Here is a 26,752-nt window from a genome sequence, read left to right as displayed (position 1 = left end):
ATTATACAACGAAAGCTGATGGATCCAAGGGGTGCATTAAGGAACTGTCTCTCCACAATGCATTTCTTATTACCCCTGAAAAAAAGACATTGTTTTGCAGTGTCTATGAAACAAAAGTGATATGGTAGGGTGAAGAAGAAAAAATGGCCCTAGCCAGTTTGGCTCGGTGGATAGAATGTCAGCCTGTGGACTGAAGGGTCCCGGGTTCGATTCCAGTCAAGGGCACATGCCTGGGTTGTGGGCTTGATCCCCAGTGAGGGGTGTGCAGGAGGCAGCTGATCAATGGTTCTCTCCCATCATTGATGTTTCTATCTTTCTCTCTCCCTCCCCCTTCACACACACACACACACACACACACACACACACACACACATATGAAAAATGCTCTCACAAAACCATGATTGGAGCAGGCTGCTCCTATAAACCTAACTAGGTGTGCTTGGGTTTTGTGGGGGAGATGGCACACATTATTAATGTCAAGATTATTCAAAAATGGCCAACATTTATTGAAGGCTTATTATAGGCACTGTGCTGGGCACTTTATACATATTGTCTCTTTTTTGTCTTCGCAAGAGCACCAGGAGGTAGGCACTATTAATTTTACTCTTTTCACAAATGAGGAAAGCGAGGCATATTGAGGACGAGTGACCTGCTTACATTCACAGAGTGAGAGAGTAGCTGAGGCCACACGCAAACTCAGGAAGTCTCACTGTCCAGCAGGAGCTGAAGGCAAGCTCAAGCACGTTTCCCTCTGTGATCACTTTACTGCTTTAATCACATGGTCTGTATCACTTTATTTAATCCTAAGAAACCCCATGGATTTGGTATTACTTATTATCCCCATTCTACAGATGAGGAAACGGGAACATGTCAGATCAAGTTCCTTGCTAGCAGGTGGTGGGTTGGAATTGAACACAGGCTGTCTAGTTAACTATGCCTGACCCCATGCTAACAGCTATGATCACACTCCCAATCCAAAGGGAAAAGGCAGAATCCCATTCTCCCCTCACCCCTTTTTGGGGGGTGAAATGTATAAGCTTCTCCAAGTTCATAGGCAAATCTGCATTCCCAGCACCATGGTTATCTCCAAGTGCATAAAATGTGATAAATGGCCTTAAGCTTCTACTACAATCACTCACAAGCTCCACTGAGCTTTCTTTCTTGCAAACACAATTTTCTTATTTGCTGCCTTGACGTTGACTTATTTTTTTTCGTTGTTTTCCTGATGGTGTATTTTTAGGTTCAAGCCTGTCAGCTTACACATCCAGAGTCATTCGCACCGAGTCATAAAAAGAATGCAAGAGAGCATGTTAATCATGGTGGGTTTGTAGAGCCATGCCTAGGAAATGAAATTAACCGCTTCAAGTAGGAGGGGAAACCCCTGCTACCCAGATGTGTCCACACACACCTTTCTGAGTGCGGCAGGAAGGCCCAGTGGTCTCCCCTTCACATGCCTTCTCCATCCAGACCTCAGGCCCAAAAGCTGCACCTCTGGGTACCTCCCCACTGATGGGGAAAGATCATTCTTACCCACCTTAAAGGCAGCACCTCCATGGATGACGGATTTGATAAAAATCCCCATGTCGGTTCCAGTTTCTCTGGATTTGTTCCCTTTCAAGCTCACCCCCAGACCAGCAGAGCCGGAGTCATTCAGGGGGATCTCAAAGGTGAGCTGGTCCGTGGTTTCTGGAGAGAGGGCCCGGCAGTCAGGTTCTCCTTTCTGTTGGGGAGACGGACACGAGAAGAGCGGAGGGAAGAAAGCAGGTTAATATTCACATACTCACATGGCCAAACACAGATGCCTTTGGTAAGACAATGACTGGACCTCTAACAGCTGCATTCCTGTCCCCATGGGGCAAAGGGGAAGGGGGTGTCATTCTCTCTGCAGGGGCTACCATGTCCATGGAGAGGTGGAGGGGTTTGGGGAATTATAGTTGGTAATGGGCCAAAGAGAGGATCCTTTGGCAAGGCAGGGCCATGTCATTTGAAACATCGCATAAGTATTTGGAAATTCGGCAAGATATTCTCAATAATTAAACAGGCTGGGTATTAGACTTAGGGAATCCTAGGTACCAGGAAGCCCTTAGATGCGGTGTGGTTGTAACACCCTTCATTTTACAGACAAAGAGACAGAGCTTAGTGTAGAAACTCCCTAAAATTTTGAAGAAATATCTGGTGTGTATAATTTAAAACATATCATTTACTGTGAAAGCAATGCTACTGATAAAGATTGTCAACAGGATGCAGAGCATTGAGAAAAGAACATGCTATTAAGTCAGAGAGATGTGACTTGTAATGATATCACTGAATTAAATTTTACTTTGTGAAAACTCAGGCCTTACCCATGTTTCTTTGGGTAGTATAATTGACTGGCAACCCATTTTTGAGCCTAGACAAAAAGTATAATTCACAACAAATATTCATGGTTGTTTTCTGTTGTTTTTTTTGACAAGTGACCTGGAGCAACAAAAAAAATGGCAGTTCTCAGAAAATACAGAGGATGGTGAAAAAGATAGGCATCCAGGGAGAAGCCCGTGGTTAATCATATTTGGGCCCTAGTCTTTCCAGTATTTCCAAATATACACTAGAAAGTGCTGCCCGCGTGGTCAACTTTGCAGGTGCCCCGCCTACATCTCTCAGGCTTGCAGAAAGACGAAACTCTGCCACAGGGGTTAACATCTGAAAATGAGATAGCCCTGGAAACCATCGGCTCTTGAGGTCGGTAGTTCCTTCCTCTCCATAATTATGTCTAGACACTCTCATCTTAAGGTCACTTTGGGGGACTCTTATGTAAAATTACATATTTTGAAAATTACTGTGAAGGTCTGAACGCCAGTCACAAAATAACAACTATACAATCAGAGGTAGCAAAGAACCCATAATTAAAACAGGATTTGGAGGTCTGATCATAGCCAGATCCAACAAAAAAGAGAAAATCCATGTCTAACTTTAAAGAAATAGTCCCTTCATTTAATTTCATTGTAAATGAAATTAGCTGTAAATATTTTGACAATAGGTAGTTTCAAAAAAAAAATGAAACTTTGCTTAATTTAATGAACCTACAGGCTAGGTTCTAATGAAACTACAAGCTAGCTCTTTGAACTAACTCATTTTATTATTATCTAAGAAAAATTTCATTATTTGATTCAAACTAGCTGTCCTTTTTCCATTAAAATGCCAGAGTTAAATGTAAATTATTAGCCTGCATCTTTGTTTTCCAGAATGCCCTATTCAGAATCCATAACATTTCAAAACCATTTATGTGTCCAGATCTCTGTGGGATTTAGTGAATTTAAGAGTAATAAAGTTCTGCTGAATTAAAGTATAAATTAAAGAACAGCTGTTCTTGCTAGAAGTTTGTGAGAGAGAAAGACTAGGAAGTTGCTCTGGCTTTTTATCTACCGGGTCAGAGATACGAAGACCAGTTTTTCTTCCACTACTTTATTCTATAATCAAATCAGGTTTCTTTTGGCAACTGTTTAACTCTTATAAAGATTAACAACCACCAGTTGTACTGACACCTTTCGTTTAGTGCATAAGTGGTACAAACAAACTATAAATCAGGTGAAGTATGGTTATCTTTTCATTTTAAACTTAAAAGGTATCTTTTTTTTAAGTCCCTGATATCAGAGAGCCAGATATAACAACAAAAACAAACTGGGGCTCACAGTGATTGAATGGTTCTTTTCTGAGAGCTTCACACATATCCATGTACTTGCTCCTCCCATCAAGCCTTCGCGGATTATTATGAGGCCCATTTATGGATGAGGAAACTGAGCTGCATGGCAGTTTGCACGTACTGTGTGTGCATGTGCGTAGGTAAAGTGTGCATGTATGTAGTGCCATGTGCGCATGCATGTAAGTACCACGACGACAGTCTGTAAGCCTTGTCAGTGTGGGAGCTCTGTGGAGTCCAGGCAGTGTGGTTCCTGTGTCAGACTCTTCACTGCTGCACTGAGTCTCAATGTCTCGGAACCACCATGACTTGGCCTCACCACAAGAACTTCCAAGGCAGATGCCTACAGGGACCGTAAGACACAATGCAATTTCACATCCTCCACTCAATTACAGTAACGTTTTATATCTTTCTTATGCTATACCAGGCTCAGGCCATAATTAGTGGTCTCTAATAATAGCAACATTCCCAATGGTGGAGGAAGCCATTACAGTAGTTAACATAGCCATTTCCTGTTAGAAATAAATGTCCCTTTACCTAATGGACAAAAAAAAAAAAAAAAAAAATCAATATGCTGAATGCCTTCCTCCAATAATCTTGGCTCAACTAGTAACTCGGAAAATTAAACTTAAATCTTGCCAGACAGCATTTTGGGGCAGGATGGAGAGAGGTATAAAGTCCTCACAAGGGCCCCACTGCAAGGCCTTAGTTATAGGATTGAGCCCCAAGGCAGTGGTACATGGGACCTTCAACTCTCCCCGCTTCCTCGCTTTCAGACAAGGGCTCTTCCCACACTGTGCCAGGAGTATCCCAGCTTTCTCCACCCAAGACAACCAGAGGGAAAACTAAACCAAAGAGGCAAGCCTGGCACATCAAGGAAATCTTAGGAATTTCATTGATTTCTGTCTTTTCATGACCTCTTATACTTTGCTACTAGAGGCCATGTCTCCAGAGTCAAAGTCCTCGAGGTCCCTAGAGGAGGGCCCAGGATGGCTGCTCAGATGCCCAACCTGCATACACCCAGTCTAATGTCCTAGCCCCTGCCCTGGGCCAGCCATACAGGATCCTCAACTCAGGCTTTCTCAACCTCAGCACGACTGGTATTTGGGACCTGATAACTCTTTGTAGTAAGGGACGACCCCATGCACTGTAGGATATTTAGCAGAATCCCTGGCTACTACTTAGTAACTAGATGCTGGAGTAGTTCCTTCCCGAGTTGTGACAACCAAAAAAGCCTTAGGTATCACTAAATGTCTCCTGGGGTCAAAATTGCCTACAGTTGAGAATCATGGCCCTGAATCAACAATTTCCAGATGTCGCTGAGGTTAAGGCCACCAGGATCCAGAGAGACACTGGAACTGCAGAACTTCCTGTCCATATGTTCCCAAGTCCCAGAATGGGGTGGCAGTAAAAGCCTCTTCAGTTGACTAGGTCTCAGGCTCATAGGTTCATGACTGGCCACTTACTTGGTGAACTATTAGGGAATTCTGCACTTGGTTATGTCTGGTTTTATAGCAGCTAATTTTCCAAAGGCAGACATGTGAACAATGTGGCACAGAAAATGAAAAGTGGTAAGTATTAAATTTATTGGAACATCTGCAGAATACTACCTTTTACTTACATAAGAACTGAGAAGAAAAAGGCAGCCTAGGAAGTGGTGTTTGTCAGGTTAGTATTGCTTGCATGTATGTTATTTCTGTTCTCTTACTTATTAAGAATCGCATAATTATGGAACATAGTATCCACACGACGACTTTTAATCATGTGAGAATATATGAAATTAAGCACAAAAACATGTGTGCAGTATATTTCAATTATGTAACATATACACTTCATACACATAAATCAGATAACTACTCATCTACCTATTACCTACCTGCCCCTCATCTTGCCTCATCTATTTATACAGAAAATAACTTTGTTATCTACTGGCACTGGAATATGGACCATTCTTATGTGGAAGTATATATAAGTAGAATATGTGCTACATATGTTCTTTTAAAACTATATATAATTATATAATATATGGACATATAATATATATATGTATATGTATATGTACATGTATGTGTGTATATATGTGTGTGTGTGTGTGTGTGTATTAGAGGCCTGGTGCACAGATTCGTGCACTGGTGGGGGGGGGTGTGGTGTGTGGGGATTGGCCCACTGTGGGAGTGCTTCTCATCCTGGTCAGTGGAGCGGCTGTGGGCCCACCCTCTGAGTGGCTGCTGCTGGATGAGGAAATTAGTCTGAGCTGATATTTTGGAGTAATGTCCTAGGTAAAGGCATGTTTTGTGTCCTGGAGGAACCTTTGCACCCCAAAGCGACTCAGTGAATGTCCTTGATGTGTGATGCCAGGTCAGAGACACCATTGGGGATATTCAGGGTAGCCGTGCTCCAGGATCCTCAGCCAGCAGGACAGCCTCTCCGGGGGGAGTCCACAGTCCCATACCCTCTTGCCATCCGTCTATGCCAGCTCCCCATGCTCTTTCCTTAGAGGGTCTGCATCAGCTGGTGGGGTCAGGCCAGTCTTTCCCCTTTCAAACCATACTTTCTGCTCCTGGGGGAGGTAATACCCCAGTCCAGCTTCAATATCAAATTCTCAATGAAGGCACTGGGTTGTGCCGTAGCTACCAATTTGTGAGAGACTTTTGACTGTTCATGGTTTTAAATTGCATCATGTAGCTCAAGTCACAAGTGAACACTGCAAAAAGCAACATTCATGGTACATTTCATCAAGTTTGGGAAGCACTGTGATCAAGTCCCCAAAACTACATTATCTATCTGCTTACTGTTCTTTCTATCCTTCCATGCATATATGTATATGTGTGCACACACACAAAGACAAACGTTTTATGAGAAAATACCCAGAGTGCAATGGATTCTAGTATCTTCTAAGCTGTTTTATTTTTTTAAAAGCTTTGGTCACAATCCACTACATTGAAATAATGAATCATAGTTTTCAATTTGGAAAACACTGCAGTGATGAATATATAGACATTATCTTTATTAAATAAAAAAGAAGTGAAATGCAAAACTAAATGGTAAGTAAAATGTTAACTGCCCTTTAAAAATATTTATAAGCCATTTTAATGCTTTATCATATGTGTCCCCAGCCTTAACCAACCCATTATTGTGTTTTAGGCAAATGTTCTTCAAGTTTTCACAGCTGTTGTTTGGTTATCACCCTGATTATATGTATGTTCCTTCTCACTCCCATTCCGTTATTTCTTTTCCTATTTCTCCATTTTCTCATTTTGTTTTTCATATTATTATTTCTATACCTAAACATAATGAATAACCTGTCAGGGTTGGGATTCAGGAATGAGACTGATCCATTCTGGCCTAAGTGACTGGAGTTAATCTTTGACAACCACAGTCATTCAGCAAATTTTTATCAAGCATCTATTATGAACTAAACCCAAAATATGAAATAGCCTACTTATACAGAACATACTTGACAAATAGTTTATTGAACAACATGGGAGGGTCTTTCCGTTTCAGTCACAGTATTATCTGAGAGGAAAAAACAGACTTCAAGAATAGGAAAGAGGAAACGGAAGAATCTACACAGTCGGAGCTTGCCAGATATTCTAACTGTTTTTTATCAAACAAATATCAAAAGTAATTACTTGGCGTGAGAGGAGGAAAGAGAGGCAGGAAGATGGATGAGTAGAGAGGCATCTATATTATTAGCTTAAGAGTGTTCCAAATGGGACCATTTCTGGAATCACAAATGTTCTCGTATTGCAAAGCAGTGCTTGATTCACGCACATAAGTGGTAATAACCCGGCTTTTCAAAGCCCGGGGGAATCCACCAGTCTGCAGGGCCAATGTTCAATTTCCCAGAAGCCCAGGTCAGACCTGAAAGCATCCATGCTGAACCCTTTATGGTCCTCATTTCATTAAATGCTGTGTTCTTGGCTCAGCACGAGTAAGCTCTGGATGTCTTAGCCCTGCCTCCCAAATGTGTAATTAGTCTGTGTTGTGAGCAGCTTACTTTATGCAAGACTTATGCTTCACATGCAATCACTTTGTCAATTACCAAAACTCTAACAAATGGACTTTAAGGGAAAAAAAAGAAGAATGCTTTTCTAAAAATATATAAAGCAAAAGCTATACCTGGCAATTCTGCCAGGATATTTTATAATAGGCTTAACCACTGTTAACTTTTGTTAACTAAGTAAATTCTAAGGAATTTAGGGTGATGAGACTTTTGTTATAGCTAAATAAATTTTCACAACAATGAAAGGATAAGACACCTGCAAGGCACTTAATTTCTGAAATTTTTTAATCTTCTAGAAAAGCATGAGTAGCTATTATAAACATGAAAGCTTTTTGGCCAATTGGATTATATAAAATTCAACATGTGGCTATTACCCGAGAGAGGGGATCAGAGGCTCGTTCCAACAGCTGGGAGGCATTTTATTTCAAAAAGATTATACTTTTCAGAGAGGAAAGAAAAGAAGACAATGAGAGAGGAGTGGGCACATGCAAATGTAAATGATAATCTGAGGATGATCACTGTAATAAATGGTAAAAGACTTTCTCACCACTGCTGCTGATATAGACATGAAATCTGCAGAACTCATGGGTGATTTACAAGTGGATAGATTATCTTTTAAAGTCTTTTGTCTTCTGGACAATATAGGCAAATTACCAAAAAGAAACACAGATCACAGTGAAGATAAGTTTTTAGAAATCTACTGAATTATTCTATAGGTAGTTGAGAATCAACCCACAGTTCAATATTATACATAAATCATATGGAAAAGAAAAATGTAAGTTAGTGTTGCAATAAGTAGCAGAAAAGTTTTAGAGCCGCGTGTGAGCAACACTGGTATTAACTTTTAACGGATAGAAATATTCCATGTAGATTTCTCATAGTTAGCTCAATAATCAATATTTTGTATATATATCCTTATGCGCACATTTATTCATTTTAAAATAATTTGTAACCAAAGATCTGAATGAAGGAAATCCTATAAAGTATTTGCAATTGAGATGCTTAGCTTTTTTTCATGTTTTTTTGAAAGGGGCAGATGGAGGTAACTATTGAAAGCAAGAGCTGATCTCTGGCTGAATTTATAAAAAAAAAAAAAAATTACTTTAAGTAATGGATTAACCTAATACCAGGAAACAAATGTCAAAAAATGGCCATTCTTTCTTGCCTGTTCAATCTAAAAGTACCTTAATTTAATACTGAGTCAGAGATTGAAACTAACAAAAGTAAGTCAGACTTAAGATTCTCATAGCAACGTTTTTCCTCTTCTCCTTACAGTACTTTTACATGAAATGTCAGCAAATTCCACAGTTTATTGACACTGGCAAGTTTTTTTCCTTTGCCGATGAAGATTAAGAAAATGAATATAATATTTTGTCATTAAAAGTAATATAAGTGATATTTTATATTCAGACAGCATGGAGTTTTAGAAAGCTAGAACCTGCTTTGTTCATATCAAGAAACAGCAGGTCTTCTTGTTCTGTGTTTACTTCTTCCTATTAAAAATGGATTACAGAAACATGATCACCAATGTCTTAAATATGCTGTAGGCAATTATTTCGCGGTTAAAATATAAGAAGACATGCTTTTATATGAATATAAGGTCCAAGAACAAACCATTTGATTGTAATAATTTACTGATCTGAAAAGGAGGCCTGGTGAGCCCGGTTCTGAGAGGATTAGATGCCTATGTGAGAAGCTGGGTTTGTGATCACAGACACTTTGTATGCCAGGCTCCCTGCACAGAACACCTTGAAAAGACAATGCAACTACCCAAGGACAGAAGCTGAACATAAATAAAAATGGAAGGGCACACACAGTCAGGGTGTCTGCTCCACTCACAGCCCAGCCCTCTGCTCAGGAAGGGGTGGCACTGGGGACATTGGAGGTGCCCTCTGACCCCGCCACAGCCAGTGCATGGGCTGCTGGTGCTTCCTGAGGAAGTCTGGCCTGAGGCTGTGCCCAATTAGCGCCGGCTTCAGAAACCAAGGAAACCACCAGACGGGTTCCCCATAACACATGGATCCATCTCAGGTCTAATGCACAGGCTCGCATCATTGCAGTAAGGGGGAAATGAGGGTTTCTATGATGAAAAAGTCCAGGGAAAGGGTTTCTTTATTTTGGGACTTCTCAGTGCTTTTAAAATCACACTGGACTGTGGAACACATGTTGGCAGGAAGCACATTATAGAAACAGAGCTCCTCAGCACACACGGAATGCAGAGCTTCACTGGGGAACAGAGGGAAGGAAGGCGAGGCTAGGAAGAAAGGGGGCAGAGAAGAGCGGCTTGAGAGAGAAATCTTGGAGGTCATGAGCAAAGTCCTAGAGATACTGCACAACTTCCTGGTCAAACCTTCCAGTTCCATTTTTTTTCCTGCATCACACCCTTTTTAAAAAATATATATTTTGTTGATTTCAGAGAGGAAGGGTGAGGGAGAGAGAGAAAGAAAAATCAATGATGAGAGAGAATCATTGCTTGGCTGCCTCCTGCATGCCTTCCACTGGGGATTGAGCCCACAACCCAGGCATGTGTCCTGACCGGGAATTAACTGTAACCTCCTGGGTCAATGCTCAGCCACTGCACCCCCATGGCCCGGCTGCATCACACTCTTGTCTACATTCCGTATGTCACTTTCAGCATCAGCAACAACAAAAGGTCATAGGGGTCACGCCAGGCTTCAGCTGTGCCAGACAAGCCAGGGCATTCTAAAGCTTTTAGAATGAGGGACTCCTTATTAAAGGGGCCTAAATGTTTGGTTTCCTTATGAGAAGTTTAAAAATATATTATTATTTTTTAGTTTTGAACTGGGAAACTTCTGTAGGTTTTATAAAGACAGTGCATTGCAGGTTGTATTCACTGGGATGTTAGGAAGTATAGCCAAAGAATAAACTCTTCAACCATTACAGTAAAAGTATAAGAATGTCCTACATAACATCCTCCATTCTTAGTACATGTGTCATTATTTAGGGTAAATAACTCTTTTAGTAGAGAAATACAGCTTTCCTCCCAACTGAAGAATTCTAAAGGCGGGGATTACATCTCAGTTACCTACATTTTCCCTGGAGGACCCTGTTAATGTTCTTTCCTTTCAGGTGCAGACAGTCACGTTTATTTAATCGCATTAGCATGTAAAACAGTACAACCACCGCCTCAAGGAAGTGGTATTTGTTTAAAGGCAGGGGGAGGGGAAGTTTATATCTGTTGGTTATGGCTATAAGAAAATCAAGTGATTAAAATATAGCCATTTTAACCCTAACCCTTTTTTCTGATGTCTGAGTTCCATCTAAGGAGATTCCAAGGGGAAACCAATCCCCTTTAGTACACTATTAATGATAAATAATCCCAATGTTCATAATATACATATATATGTGTATTTGTAATTACCATATAGACAGGTATCCCAAAAATGTATACACACTTTGAGATTCTAAAGTCAGTATTTATTAACTTACAGTTCATTTTCAAAATTTAAAAGAATCTACAGAAATGAGTAGATTATATATTTTTGGGGCACTATATATATATATACGTGTATATATATATATAATATCATTTGCAGATAGACATATAATGTGCCTTTTAATAATTAAATCAATCTGTTAAAATTAATTTTCAGATAAAATTGACTATAAACTAAGAAGTCATTTAAGTTCTATAGAGTATGAAAACCCATAACATTACACTGTGATATATCTTCCTATCCTCACTACTACAAACAATTTTAAAGGAGAGGGGAAATCTACCCAGAGTTAAATGGGGGAAAGTGAGTGAATGTACCAGTTGTCTGTTGCCATAAAAATATTGCATAACAAACCACCAAAAACTGTGACATGCAAAATAAGGCACCTACTTCTGGCTCACATATCTGCAAGTTGATGAGGGTTTGGCTGATCTAGGCTGGGCTCAGGTAGTCCTGCCTCCAAGCTGTAGATTTCTCATCTTCCATAGACCACTGGATATCTGAAGTGTGTTTCCCTCATTATTAAAAACAGGAATGTATTTTTTTAAATTTCCCTTATTGATTAAGGTATTAAATATGTGTCCTTGGTGTCTGTGTCCATTGGTTATGCTTACATGCATGTTACAAGCCTTTTGGTTGCTCTCTTCCCCTTACCCCCACCCTCCCCTGCCTTCCCTCTGAGGTTTGACAGTCTGATCAATGCTTAAAAACAAAAGTAATTTTAAAACCTTTGCTCACAAAACATTCAATAACATCTCATTGGCCAAATGAATTCACGGGGCCAAGTCCACAGGCTATGGTTGGAAAAATACTCTCCACACACCATGAGACCATGACAAGAGAATGGATATATGATGCTCTGGTTGGAAGTGAAGAACTGAGACCAATAACTGAGTTCACCAACTGGGGGATTTCTTTCTTTCTTTTTTCTTGACACATGGAGATACCAAGGATTAATGATGTATCCTAGGGCTTATATTTCTCTTAATCATGTCTCTCCTTTTGATGTCAGGATTTCTATTTGACACATATATCCACCTGCCATCAGCTGAATATTTCCATCACCTCCAAGTTCATATATTGAAGTCCTAATCCCCAAGGCGATGATATTAGGAGGTGGGGATTTGGGAGGTGATCATGAGTGGGATTAGCACCCTCATAAAAGAGAACCCGCAGAGCTCCCTAGCCTTTCCTCCATAGGGGGATACAATGAGGAGTCTATGATCAAAACAGGGCTCTCATCCAACCATGATGGCACCATGACCTCGCTCTTCCCGACTCTGGACTATGAGAGCTAAGTTTCTGTTATTGATAAGCCACTCAGTTACAGCAGCGTGAACAGGCTAACACAGCATCTCTGAGTCTGAAGTTCACAGTGGCTTCTGGAGCTGTAATATTTTCCCAAGGTAGAGGAGGTAGGCAACTCAATTCTGGGAAGATCCCTCCTCCCACATCTCTTCACTGTTCCTGCCAAGTTCTTGAAAGAGACTGTTCGGGAGACCCCCAGTCCTAGATAACTGTTGAGCTATTAAATGCTGTCTTTCACTTTACATTCTTCTTCTTCAGTCTTCTCCATCCGAATCCTCCCCCGCCTTGCTGTTATATATAGTATAGGAAAGCAGGACAAGGGGAAAGGAGCAATTTCTATGGCCTTAATTCCTGTAAAATCAGTGTGTAATTACAAGAAGTTTAAAAGTTCAGTGCACGTCCAATCAATATCTCCCTAGCTATAGGTTGTGCAGGACTCCTTTCTCCCCTGAACTAATGGATCTTAATTTTCAAACAAAGTCAAGTACATGTCAAAGACTAAACAAGGACTATACCAGTCCCATTCCTAACTAAGGAATTAAATTCTTTAAAAATCTAATCCAGCACAGCTCCAGTTGCACCTGCTGAAAGACTCATCTAAGCACAATGCGCGAACAATCTTTCTGGTTAAGCATTTTCCTGGTGGTACAGATCTACAATTTTCGTGACACCTAATGAAAACATACATAAGGAAAAACCTATTTCCCATGTTTCTGCATACACATCAATTATAGAAATTATTTCTCCCTCAAAGGTTTAATGGAATAAAAGGCTATTTACTTAGCACTTCCAAGCGCCCTGGCTTCATGCTCAGCACATAAGACACCTCTTCCTTCCCTGATGTTATCAGTGGGAAAACAACCTGCTTTCCTCTGAGTTCCTATTTCAGTTTCTTTCCCCCAGTCTTATGATTATCATCACTTTCTGTTTTTACAGTTATTTGCTGGCCTGTCTGTCTTAACTCCACTGTACCATTGTGATCCCATCAAAGGCAGGAATTATCTTTAATTCAACTTTGAATCGAGTTCAGCTTCCAATAGCATGCATGTGTAATAATATTTGTGCTAGGGTGACTTCATAAATTATTTTGCTGACATTTCTCTGCCACAGTGCCCTTTTTGAAATAATAGCATTAAAAGACCAAAAGAAAAAAAAGTAACAATTGTATATCTTATCTACAAAATCAAAATTTTAACTCTTCTACCATAACACTCTAGAATATTTGTTAGATAGAAATAAAATTAATTACTTAAATGTCACAAAGAATCTTAGTTTTTTTTTTAGACGGGATTCTCTCTACCTTAAAACTCATTCTTTCCCCTCCTCCCACTTTGACACCCATTGGAAAACTCTAGCATATTTGTTAGATGGAAATAAAATTAATTACTTAAATGTCACAGACAATCTCTCTTAGTTTTTTTTAGATGGGATTCTGTCTACCTAAAACTTATCCTCTCCCCTCCTCCCACTTTGCCACCCATTGGAAAACTCTAACTTAGCCATCAATGCCCAAATTAATTGTCACCTACTCTCTGTGGCTGGGCCCTCATCTGGGTCTCTGTAATTAAATTATAGCACAAATCACAATGTATTATGGTTATTTGTTATTACATAAATCTTTAAGAACTGCAAGGCAACAAATGACCATTCTACCTACATTTATGCCATGAGGGCCTATTCTAATGCATGCTTGAGAATGATTGTACACTACATGTTTTTTAAAGAGCATTGCTGACAAGCACTCCATCAGTTAGTTCTTCCTTTGTAGGTCAATGTGGGCCATGTTATTATTAATATTAAAAATAGTTTAAAAGCTGCTAATTAAGTTTCAATATTTCCTAATATAGATCACCATCATCATCATCAAATGGAAATTTGGAATAATTTGCAGTCCTCTGAGATGTGCGTTTGGGGTGTCCACACCAACTAAGTGGTTTCCTTTCTCATTTTTATAACAGTGCTAAGTTTAATCACGACCTGTGTGCACTCTGATGCCTATAAAGGGCTGAGCTATGCAAGAAAATCGCTTGCAAATGTTTCTACGAACTTAGATTTATTTTGGCTCATCTGATCACCATATCCGCTCTTGAGTTTTGATATGGGGTGGAGTGAATCTGTCATTCACTTCTGCTTTATTATGACAGCTGGTACTATTTGGCAACTACCCTGTTCATATTAACCCTAAAAAACATTTTTTTTTTTTTACATTTAAAACGAAGACTGTGTCTATATTAACTCCTAAATAATTGGTTGAGTAGTTTAAAATCACTTACTGAGACAATTCATTTATTTGGAATAAAACTGAAAATCAAGTAAACTAAAAATGGCTTTGGCAGTTATTTTCTAAAAACTAAACTGGGCATTGTTTGGTCACAGACCCCAATTAAAACACTCCTAATAGATTTGGTGTCTCCCCATCTTCGTCCTTTCAAAATCACTGCACATTAGGTTCAAATATTCCAGAATATTTTTAAACTGTTTTTGTCACTAGAGAAGAATCAAAGTCATAATTCAAATCTGTTAATGACTGATAGAGAGACACTTGCCCAATTATGTTCTTGTAAAGGCAGTCCTTAACCCCAGCTTTTGTCTCTGTGGCTAGAGAGTTCACCCCATTATTTTAGCCACATCAAAAGTAGGGCATGGGCTAAACAAATATGTGTGATTTACAAAGGCAGCCATATATCAGTGATACAAAGCAAGTCACCTCGTACTTAATGGGGACTGTATGTTTAGTTATATATATATATTTTGTAACACTGAAAAAAATCCAAAGTATTTAAGAGAACAAACTGAGAGACATAATCAAAGAGCCAAAAAAAATTCTAGACTTAAGAATAAGTGCAAATAATTTTCTGATGTTATAACAACATAATAGGTATGTATCAATTTTAACCATTATTCAGTATATCAGTACAGTCTGTACTCTGACCAGATCTCTAACTTCTAACAAAACGATCTGTACCAGTAGGAAATTCAGCTGCAACTTCCTAGGAAATATTAATAGTGTCCTAAGAACATTGTATGTGATCAAAATCCCAATTTCCTCCCTACTATTCTGTTAGGATAATCTCTCACATTCTTTTAAAGAAAAACGGAACTGGGGGGAAAAAAACAATGGTCTTCCTTTAGCTTTCCTCACTCTCTGGTCTGTGGTCATTAATATCTACTCAATACCACCCTCAGTCATCTGTCTCTCCTGGGACAGTACTTTCAATTAAACCTTTTATTTCACCCAGGAATGCCTGTTCTGATTGACCACTGCACTTTTTATCTGTGGATTTATGATAATCTAATGCACATCTTCTCACAGGGAGAATGGCCTCATGAATCCTTATTGTTCTTATACCAGAAGAAAAAGTGAAAAACAAAATTAGCTCCTGCGGAAGACAGGAAGGAAGCGGCATTTGTTTAACACTGTAAGAGGCCTTTCACTACCTGCCCAATGGCCTTGACCCTGGCCTCAATGTGCTGGCTGCCCTCGCCTGGCTGCTCTCCTCTGATAAGACCTGCCAATTCCCTCGAGAGTCATTGAGAGCCCAGGGTGAGAGGCAAAGTGATCTTTGGGTTACATTTTCAAAGGTTTGCAAAGGAAGTAAGACATTTACATGCTATCGCTATTTTCTTCTGCACAAAGCCCTACAGGTTAAAGAAGAACCTCTGAACTGTGATCCAGCGGCAAAGGCTGGGCTTTCAAAAAAGCAAGCGCCTTATGACCCAGCGATTCCATTTCTGGAAATATATCTGAAGAAACCTGAACCACCAATTCAAAAGAATATATGCACCCCTATGTTCATTGCAGCGCTATTTATAATAGCCAAGATTTGGAAGCAGCCCAAATGCCCATCAGTGGATGAGTGGATAAAAAAGCTGTGGTACATTTACACCATGAAGTACTACTCGGCCATAAGAAAGAAGGAAATCTAACCATTTGTGATAGCATGGATGGGCCTGTATTATGCTAAGTGAAATAAGCCAGTCAGAGAAAGATAAGTACCATATGATTTCACTTACATGTGGAATCAAATGAATAAAATAAACTAACAAACGTTATAGAAACAGACTCAAAGATACAGAGAACAGACTGATGGTTGTCAGAGGGGAGGTGGGTTAGGGTGCTAGGCGAAAAAGGTGAGCGGATTAAGCAAAAAAAAGGAAGAAAAGAAAAAATAACCCTCATAGACAGACAATGTAGTGCCAGAGGAAAAGGGGGTGGGAGGAGATAGAAGAGAGTAAAGTGGGGATAAATGGTGACATATTATAGAATTGTACACCTGAGACCTGTATAATTTTATTAACTAATGTCACCTCAATAAATTCAATAAAAATCCATACACTTTAAAAACAAATAAATAAATAAAATAAAAAAGTAAGCAACTAGCTTGTTAGTATCTATTTTGTCTTCACTTACTTTCGAAATAGGATGCACATGATTTGGTTTCTATTTCAGAAGCACACAAATTATAGTGACATGTTATTAACTTAACCACCATGAAAAATTATATATATATATGTATATATTTTACAATCATATTCAGTTAGGCAGCTGAAAACGAGTGTATTTCTATCTCTTTATGATACAGGGAATAAGTCACTCTTATGTATATCCTCAAACACGAACAAGTTCAACAGCCTTCATCTTTGTTTAATTTCTTTGAGTGCCTACATAGCATATAAAATTACCAAGTTAATAATTGCATTAATATTTATTTATATAATTTATTTACAACCTTATAGTATCAAAGAGGAATTGAAGTGGCTTGCATTCATAACTACATTGAAAATATCTGCCAAGTTTTCAACAAGTTGCTAATGTTGACACACTCATATTTTTCCATTAACAGAATCCAGAGCTCAGAGATTTCTTTTTTTTTTGCATAAAGGATAGCCCAAACCTTAATGAATAGTGCTTGTAATTTATTCACATTTCTTTGTGTGTAATGCAAATTAGCTTTAAGTAAATTGACTGTGGAGAAAGACAATTTCTAGTTAGAAAACAGGTTATCTTATATAATAAAAGGGTAATATGCAAATTGACCAAATGGCGGAACAACTGGTCGCTATGATGCGCACTGACCAGCAGGGGACAGACGCTCAATGCAGGACCTGCCCCTGGTGGTCAATGTGCTCCCACAGGGGGAGTGCCACTCAGCCAGAAGCCGGGCTCACAGCTGGCGAGCGCAGCAGTTGTGGTGGGAGCATCTCCCGCCTCTGCGGCAGTGCTAAGGATGTTCATCAGTCAGACATCCCCTGAGGGCCAAACTGTGAGAAGGCGCAGGCAGGGCTGAGGGACCCCCTTCCCCACCCAGTGCATGAATTTCATGCACCAAGCCTCTAGTTTACCATAAGTTTGCTTGTAAACCTAGTTCTTGCAATTTGAACTTTTTTTTCTCTCAAAAAAATGATGTGTACAATTACACAATGGACTACTATGCAGGCAGTAAAAATTAAGGATCTCTTACCCTTTGAGAAAGCATGGAGGGGCCTGGAGAGTAGTATGCTAAGTGAAATAAGCCAGTCAGAGAAAGACAAATATCACATGATCTCACTCATTTGTGAAATCTAATGAACAAAATAAACAGATGGACAAAAAAGATCCAGAACAGACTGACAGATCTCAGAGGGAAGGGGAAGGAAGGGCAGGAAGAGATTAATCAAAGAACTTATATGCATATATGCATAACCCATGGACACAGACAATAGTGTGTTGAAGGCCTGGAGGGGTATAGAGTGGAGGGGATCAATGGGGAAGAAGGGACTACCTGTAATACTTTCAATAATAAAGATAAATTTAAAAAAAGAAAAGAAACTGGTAAATTGAGCCTAGGTTTCACGTAGATAACAGATGTTTCTTTTACAGTATCTCTAAAATATAATAGTAGGTGATAATTTACATTCTACTGGATGGGCTATATATAAGAATGGTCTATGGGGAAAATACACTCAACCTTCCAATTTAGGAGAGGGCGAACCCATTTCCTTTTCAGCTGGCTATGGAGGTAAAGTCTCTTATGGTACCCACAGCCCTGATGGCGTCAGGAGTGGGTTAGAGGAAGGGGTCCAAATGTGCCTATTAACTACTCTGGCAACAAACACCACAACAGCTGGAGATAAAAAAAAAAAAAAGTGGGCACAAGAAAGATATCTGTTGGCAACTGGCTAGCTCTACATTTACTTAGGAGAAGGCACTCTACCTCAAATGCTCCCAGGGCATTCTGAAATGTGAAACAGACACTCAGAGGCAGACTCCTCTTGCCCATTCATAGAGCACACAGATCAATCATAATTCAGGCACTGTCTGTATTGAGTGTCCTGCCAAGATTTGATGCACAGAAATTCAGAAAAGAGTATTTTGCATTAGGAAGAGATCTAAGAGACCATTTAATTCAATCCCCTCATTTTATAGACAAGGAGACGCTTCTCCTTACTTACTGTCAAATTGCTTTTTCTTTTGATAATTTAACTTTAGTGTTTATTAGTTTATCACTAACTACACAATCCAACTTCTACTCCTAATCTCCAATCCAGATTGTGGGAGTTATCGACATAAGAAACTTCCCATAGAGAATGTTTAAGAGTTTATTTGCATCATGGCCAGTCCTCACAACCATCAGCCTGAGGGCCAATCTCTCTCATTGATGTACCAACACAAGATATTCAAAGTGATGAAAAATTAATAAGAAAACAAAACTTAATTATATGCAGAATCTAAAGAGCAAACTAACTGAACAAAACAAAAACAAACTCATAGAGAAAGAGAACGTTTTAATGGCTGCCAGATGGAAGGGGGTGAGGAGAGAGGTGAAAAATGGGAAGGGAGTATGATGTACAAATTGCCAATTATAGAAACAGTCACGGTGAAGGCATAAGGAATATAAAGTACAGCATAAGGAATACGGTCACTAGTACTGTAGTAACTTCGTATGGTGTCAGATGGATATTAGTGTTATCAGGGTGATGACTTTGTAAGTTATATAAATTTCTAGTCACTATGTTGTATGCCCTAAAGTAATATAATAGTGTATGTCAACTGTAATAAAAAATATTTTAAAAAAGAGAATGAGGCAGAAGTGACATTGTGCAACTTGCCCTTGAGAGCCCTTGCATCTCATGCTTTTGCTGTTTTGAGAATGTCAGGAAATGAAGCCAGACCAGCCTTCTGGAAGATAAGCAATCACATGAAGGGGAACCAATTGCCCCACCCAAGAACTAGTGACAACAGACAGCCACACCAGGGAGGTAAGCTGCATGAATAAGCCCAGACACCGAACTTGTAAACAGGTAACTTATGAACACAGGGCATCCAATGGATCCTGAATTTACACTTACTGGCATTTCTATATTAGCCATAGACATGGTCCTGTTATGGACTTGTAAATTTTGCCCAAGTGATGGTGTAAGTTGCCAACATTATCAGCACTTTAACTAAAATGTTTCTTTCGTCTACTCTCCCTTTTCCTCAGTTTTCCTTCATCTTGTCTCATGCTTTTCCATATCCCTAGAAGTGTTTTCTCACTTTGCTTCCTTGAGTCCATCCACAGCCCAGAGTCAACATAAATGAAATGTTTCATAATTTTAAGGCCCTTATGGATTTCTTTTAAAAATATTTTTATTTATTGATTTGAGAGAGAAACTTCGATTTGTTGTTCCACTTATTTATGTGTTGATTGGTTGATTCTTGTATGTGTTCTGACTAGGAATAGAATCTGCAACCTTGGTGTATCAGGACAATGCTCTAACCAATTGAGCTATCTGGTTAACACCTGGATTTCTCCTTTTTTAGTGAACTTCTAGTTCACTATTAACCTCCTCTCAGCTTTTTCCTTAAATTTGTGTACTATTTCCCTCCTATCAGCTTTCCCCTCAGATGATAGGAACTATGTAATATTCTTACCTGGTTTCTCTAATGCCACTTAGCAAATGTCTACAAGTTCCTGATTTAATAAATCTTAAAATACACACTTTAAGGTACAGCATCTAGCACAAATAAATGTTCAGTCAGCATTTGATCAGCTAAACTGGAAATAGGTGTTTGTTGAACAATCAGGTCTTGTTATCGTCAGTGAGGACCCAGAAATAAAGGGACATGGAGGCCCAAGAAGACAGTTCTCCTGAACATCAGCCTCTCTCTGAGAATCACGGGAGAGAAGCATTCATCTCCAGGATGGAGGGCAAGCAAGTCACAGGTATGATATCCTGGTTGGGTGTTTTTGTGCTTTTCCATTTGGGGTTTCTTTGCTTGTTTCTGTGTGTGTTCTCCCTTAAGTGGGAAGTCAAGGGTCTGTAGATGAAATATGTAGCTGCTGAGAAACAGAGAAGGGAGGGGCGAGCCCCCTGTGTCAGGCTGAAAGCTGTAACTCACCTGCAGGGTTTAGTCAAGGCCCACGGTTCCATAAATCAACAGCCTTCGGCTCCAATACATGGAGGAGCAAAAGTAGGTTTATAGTTGTTGGTATGAAAAAGAATACAAATATTAATAAATAATAATAATACAAGAATAAAGTGTGTTTCTTGTACTCACAACTATAAGCCTACTTTTGCCCGACCCTGACGTAGGCGATAATGACTACCATAGGCTTTGTTGTTCTTGGGGATATTTTTGCCAATCTATTACCATCTTCATCTACCACGTGGCATTTCAGTGTAATTTATATAACGTTCTATTACCTTCCTGTTCATCACCATCCGACATCTTAATGTAATGTAGAAATAAATATATTCTGCAATTGGTAAATATCGTATTGAGTGTTAGTCTTTTCTACAAAGGCAGAATGGCAGGTCAGACGCAAGAAAGAGGAGGAGAGAGGAAGGGAAGGGAGAGAAAGAGGAAATAGAAGAAAACTGAAACAACATTTCAAGCTGTTAAACAATGCTTCCTTAGATCCCAAACCTATAAAAATGCAAAGAATTAATTAAGGAAAGACTAGTGATAAAAGTCCTTCATATAACTCAATAAGTGGTCAGGAAACATAATTGATCTCGTCTGTAATCGAATATCCTGCCAGCCAGTGGATTTAAGGAAGAGTAAACTTAAAGAGACATAACAATATTAAATGTCTTTTGTCTTTTTAACATTCCTGATAAAGCAGTCTTTATTAGAAAGAGAACCAGGCTGTGGATGGGTTTCCATGAGGCAGCCACAGGAACGGAATAGTCTGTGATTTGTACTTGGGCATCTTAATTTAAATAATTACAATATCTTAAGTAAAAATGAATCTTAACTCCTTCCCTGTTTTATTATATCTGACAAGTTCAGTAAAAGGGCACCTACTTACTGGTGCATTATGCGTCATATGCTCTGCACACTCATTAAAAATAACGAGAGCGTATTTAAAAGTCCTTGCCCAGAGAATCTTTGGTGAGGGAGCATGGGAAGAGGTAAGTGGCAACAGATTGTTATTTAAGAGTCTATCTCTGTTTTATAAGCCCTCAGGAAAAAAAATAAAGGAGCATGATTAAGCTGATATTCTTTAATGATAAAGATCACACATTTTCCTGAGAAACAGGCGGATGAAACATGCTCAGACCTCTAAGTGTACTTTCAAAATCAAGTGGACTGTCGTGGCAGTTCCACATGTGTGGTATTTACTTTGATAACAGCTGGGAAAGTCAACCACAATCAATTAAGGCGGTACTTTCTTCCCTTTAATCTTTAAACATCCTTTACAAAATGAATGCGTTTCCTTATCTTACACCAAATGTACCTTAGCAAATGCACAGATCACAGGCATAGAGGTAATTAAGCAAATCAAGGTCTTCCCCCGAGTTTTGTAACCACCTTCTTATCCAGCTGCTACGTATCAACAGCTGGCATGAATTACTGGTAACATGTGGCTAACTGAATAATAAGAAGGATAGAGTGTGTGGTTGGTCACACTCTTACTTTTCCCTAGCTGTTTAAACATGTATATTTGAAAACTTCTTGTGTGTTTTCTTTTCAGCCTTCAGAAGCCTAATAATGGCCACAGTGGCCACTAATAAGACATATTTCTTGTGCCATGAGACTATGGCTGTCTCTCACGGCTCTTCGGTTTTACTGTAACTTTGTAGGAGAATGTAATTAGGCCCCAATCCTCTGAAATGTCAAGAGAGCTTCGCTTTAGCATGGAGCGCTCCTCCTTCTACCACCTTCCACCCTCCAACAAAACCAGGCTTGTGATAAAGGCCATTAAGTATTTTCCTTCTGACACCTGGAAGCCATACAACCAGGCAAAGCGGCCAGCACTTCCTCCATCTGTTTTAATAATGCTGAACCACAGCATTTATCATCATCCATTTTACCAAGACTAGATTTTGCTGACAAGGCTTCAGTAAAATTCTTTCAGGTATAAGTACTTCCCAGGGAGTAGCAAATGACTATTAATCCCTCAGCCTGTGGGTTATTGAACGCATTCAAAAAACTGGCAGAGATTGAGGACCTAGAATCTCCGTGCACAGCACAAGTGAGAGCAGGCATGATGCTTATCTCGGTGAGGTGGAAGTCTTACTTAGAAAATGTTTCTGATTTTGATAAACAATGTACATTTTGAAAAGGGCCAATACCTCCGTGCCCCATCGGTCCTATCTAAAAACAGACAAAATAAATGAAATAAATGGGAACTAAGCATACATGCTTTGTGATAGAAAATGAGGATCACTTCCTTAGGAGCTTTATATAATCTTTGCCATGAGTTCAATCACAGTACGTGGGGGATAGTAGGGTATGGTCCATGTAAGAGGCCAATGGAGCATCTCTTACATTCTAGCATCCATGTCGGAGATAAAGGGGAAGGGAGAAGGGAAATTGGCATGACTGCAGACAAATAGCAATAACACAATCTTTTAAGCTTCCCTATAAAGACCTCCCTCTGGTAAGTGTCTAAATCTACAAGTTACAAGGTGGCATGTAACACATTTGGAGCACAATCAAATTGAGTGTGAAAATTTTAAAGCACAATTGAATGGGCCTGAGAAAGTCAAGTACAATTGAGTTTGCCTAAATGAATCAGGTGTAATTGAGTTGAGTAACTGGATTGTGCTCAGCATTGGCCCTTGGCCAACATGAAGGCACGTGGCCTAAGAGACATGGGGCTTAAACTTCTCACAGCCAATTTTTCACAGAGCAAGACATTGTTTGCAGACTATAGAACAGTGGTTCTCAACCTTCTGGCCCTTTAAATACAGTTCCTCATGTTGTGGCCCAACCATAAAATTATTTTCATTGCTACTTCATAACTGTAATGTTGCTACTGTTATGAATCATAATGTAAATATCTGATATGCAGGATGGTCACGACCCACAGGTTGATAACCACTGCTATAGGAAGATAAAGTTGAAAATGTGATTGCCAAATCTAGTCAACTAGTCACTGAGTTACCCTGTAGTCCTTATGCTGTTATAATGGAACCACTATTCCAATGCTTCTCAACCTTGAATGAGCTCAGAATAATCTGGAAGGCTTGTTAAAATAACTCTTTGAGCCCCACCCTTAGAGTTTTCCATTTCTTTGCTCAGGAGGGAGCCTGAGAATTTGCATGTGTATGAAGGTCCCAGGTGATACTGTACTGCTGGTCTAAGACCACACTTTGAGAACCACTGTTCTCACAAGTTATTGTAGCCAAAGATTGAAGCATTAAAAATACTTTTAATACTTTAAAATACCTCTAATATTTTTAAATGTGAGATAATAATACTTTCCTATATCTTTACAAGTAGACTGTACTAGATTATGCAAATGTCCTGATAATTTAAACTGTCTAAATTGTCATTTATATTCAATATTAACTATCCCTACTCTCTCTGTCATGTGTTGCTGTAAAGATTACTAATGCTCTGCGATCTGAGAAAATCTCTATATATTCGTATTTGGTTTAAATGGATAATGTGTTAGATAAAGGTTAGGTATGGGTTAGGGGTAATAGGCCCTTTAGCAATACATTTTTAGTCTTCTGTCATCTGCTTTAACAATGCAGAGATTTCATTTATTCAGTCAACAAATATTTACTGAGCATGTAGCATGCACCAGGCACAGGAAATAACAGGAGTTAACATTATTTGAGATTTACCATGTGTTAGCATCTATGCTCAGTTAATTCTCACAATTATGTGTTGTTATTATCACTTGACAGATAAGAAAACTGAGGGACTGAGAGGTGAATAGAATAGGAAAGCAGGGATTCACATTCAGGCCCTGAGACTCCCGAACCTGGGCTCTTAACTGCTACTTCTCTATAGTTTTTAAGGTCTACATGAGAAAATTTAGCAATGAGCGATTCAGGAGCATGAGGAGGGGAGGCCTGAATATGAATGGAAAACAAAATGAGGCTCCAGAACCAACACCTGGGATCTCAAGGAAGCTGTGACCAAGGAAGGGACCTGTGGGTAGATATCTTAAGAAGCTGTGAGGTGAAAGGGAAGCGAAGGGGTGTCCTAGACAGGGGGGAGGCTCATAGCAAATGTCTGGCAAGGAGAGGGCCCTGGTAACATTTAAACTGGTGAGAAGAGCTTGGGATGGCTAGAGAGCAGGGAGACAGAAAATGTGCTGACAACCCCAGGGTCATAGACCAGCGTGAAATCCATGAAAGGAATACAACTCTAGGAGAGAATAATTGTTTTTTCCTCCAAACCAACCTATACATCTCTTAATGCTAGCCCTAAACATTCAAAGTCAAAACTTTAGAATTATTAATATTTCTTACTCCTTCACCCTAACATCTATCAAATGCCCAAACTAAAGTTTTCTACCTTCATTTCTCTCTCAATCACCAATGGGCGGGCAAACCTAACTGCACACTTAGGGTTCCTCATTCAGATGAGCAATGATGATAACAGTAACATTTCTGGAATCCTATTCCGTGTCCTATTCTAAGTACTTTCCATGCATCTCATTTAATGCAGAGTCTCTGAAGTTGACAATAGTCCGATCCCCTTATTAGGGATGAGAAATAGGGTCTCAAGGGGGTATCTTAGGCCATTCAGCCAATCAATAGATGGGAATCAAACAGGCAGTCTTTTAATGCATGGGACGATGCCCAAACAACTGAGCAACACCGGCCAGGGCAAGTCTGTTGTGTTTTTGAAGATTTCCTTGGTTCCCAACTTTGAATCACTGCAATACTTTATTTGCCCAATTTCATGAACTCATCACTTTTCTTTTCTTTATGGGCTAGAAGCTCCCTTAGGACAGAAGCACATCTTATTCACCTCTGGAGTTCATGTTGCAGAGCCTTGACTGGATTAAACACAAATTGGTTGACTGGAAAAACAGTAAGAAAGAAAAGGAAATTATTATAGAGGAAAGCAGAAATGGAGACTATGTCTCAGCACTAGAACTGTGTTACTAGAAGAATCCATAAAATATAGCAGTGCATCTTGATTTTTGTATAATAATTTAAATTTCAAAACATAACCCAGGGACTTTGGTTTACATAGAAAAATCATTCTAAAATCATTCTTTAATTTCTGCTACTTATCCACAATAGCTGCTATCATATTCACTCTTCCTTAAGTACCTTGGTTAATTAAGCATGGAATCATTTGAATCCAATAGCCAAAGGGAGTACAATAATATATCAGTTAAATGAGGTTCATCTAAAATTTCAAACAAAATTTCTTGCATGATTTATGATGTTCAATAATTTGACATTTGAAGATGTGAATTTTTCACTTAAGAGGACAGAGAAAACCAGGAAGGAATTGGGTCCACATGTTATTTGCTGAGGTGGTCGCAGGGACTGGTGAACAGGAAGTGTTGAAATACTCTAAGCACAGCAGCTACGAAGGGAGCCTCCACACCTGTGTGCATCACTTTTTTTTTTTTTTCTCAGCAAGAGCACTATTCCTAAGTGAAGGTCAAATCAGCATGACAAACATGGCTGACTTCTGGATCTCAATCCTGCCAGGCAGGAGCAACTTGCTTCTTTGAAATAAAGTCAATCCCACTTGCAGAGACTGTCATTTAATAGCAGGCACACTTGGCAGGTAGAAATTATAAATACATTTGAAATTTTCTCAGCGGGTTTTACCCACCAGGGATTGCTGTGATTTTCAGGATAATTTAAAGATAAGGCAGTAGGTCAGAATAGGAAACGTTAAAGAGGTTAACAAAGAAATGGCAGAATATTCCTTTTTCCTCAAGAAATGAAAGAAGACATATACATACACACACACATACATGCACACAAAGGACAGTAACACAGTGTCGCTCTTTCTCTCTCTGAAGCTCTTAAAAAAATAATAAAGGCATGAAATAAAGATAAAACCTTCAGTTTTCCAGAATCTTTCCTAAATGGAAAGATGGCTTCATCCCACACTTTGCATGAACA

The 26,752-nt window shown here is 39.3% G+C and overlaps 1 protein-coding gene across 1 annotated transcript in view; it reads right to left on the bottom strand.

Annotated features, from left to right (window-relative positions):
* Window positions 1-26,752, bottom strand: part of PARD3B (par-3 family cell polarity regulator beta) — an 838,084-nt gene that overhangs the window by 393,574 nt on the left and 417,758 nt on the right. The window contains exon 11 of the mRNA XM_006759450.2: window positions 1,535-1,720. Coding sequence (XP_006759513.1) covers window positions 1,535-1,720 — 186 coding nt within the window. The remainder of the gene's footprint in view (window positions 1-1,534; window positions 1,721-26,752) is intronic.

The sequence above is a fragment of the Myotis davidii genome, unplaced genomic scaffold, assembly GCF_000327345.1.
Source record: "Myotis davidii unplaced genomic scaffold, ASM32734v1 scaffold394, whole genome shotgun sequence".
Taxonomy (NCBI): Eukaryota; Metazoa; Chordata; class Mammalia; order Chiroptera; family Vespertilionidae; genus Myotis; species Myotis davidii.
The sequence above is the reverse complement of the archived record's forward strand: the minus strand, read 5'-3'. Positions and strand labels throughout refer to the sequence as shown.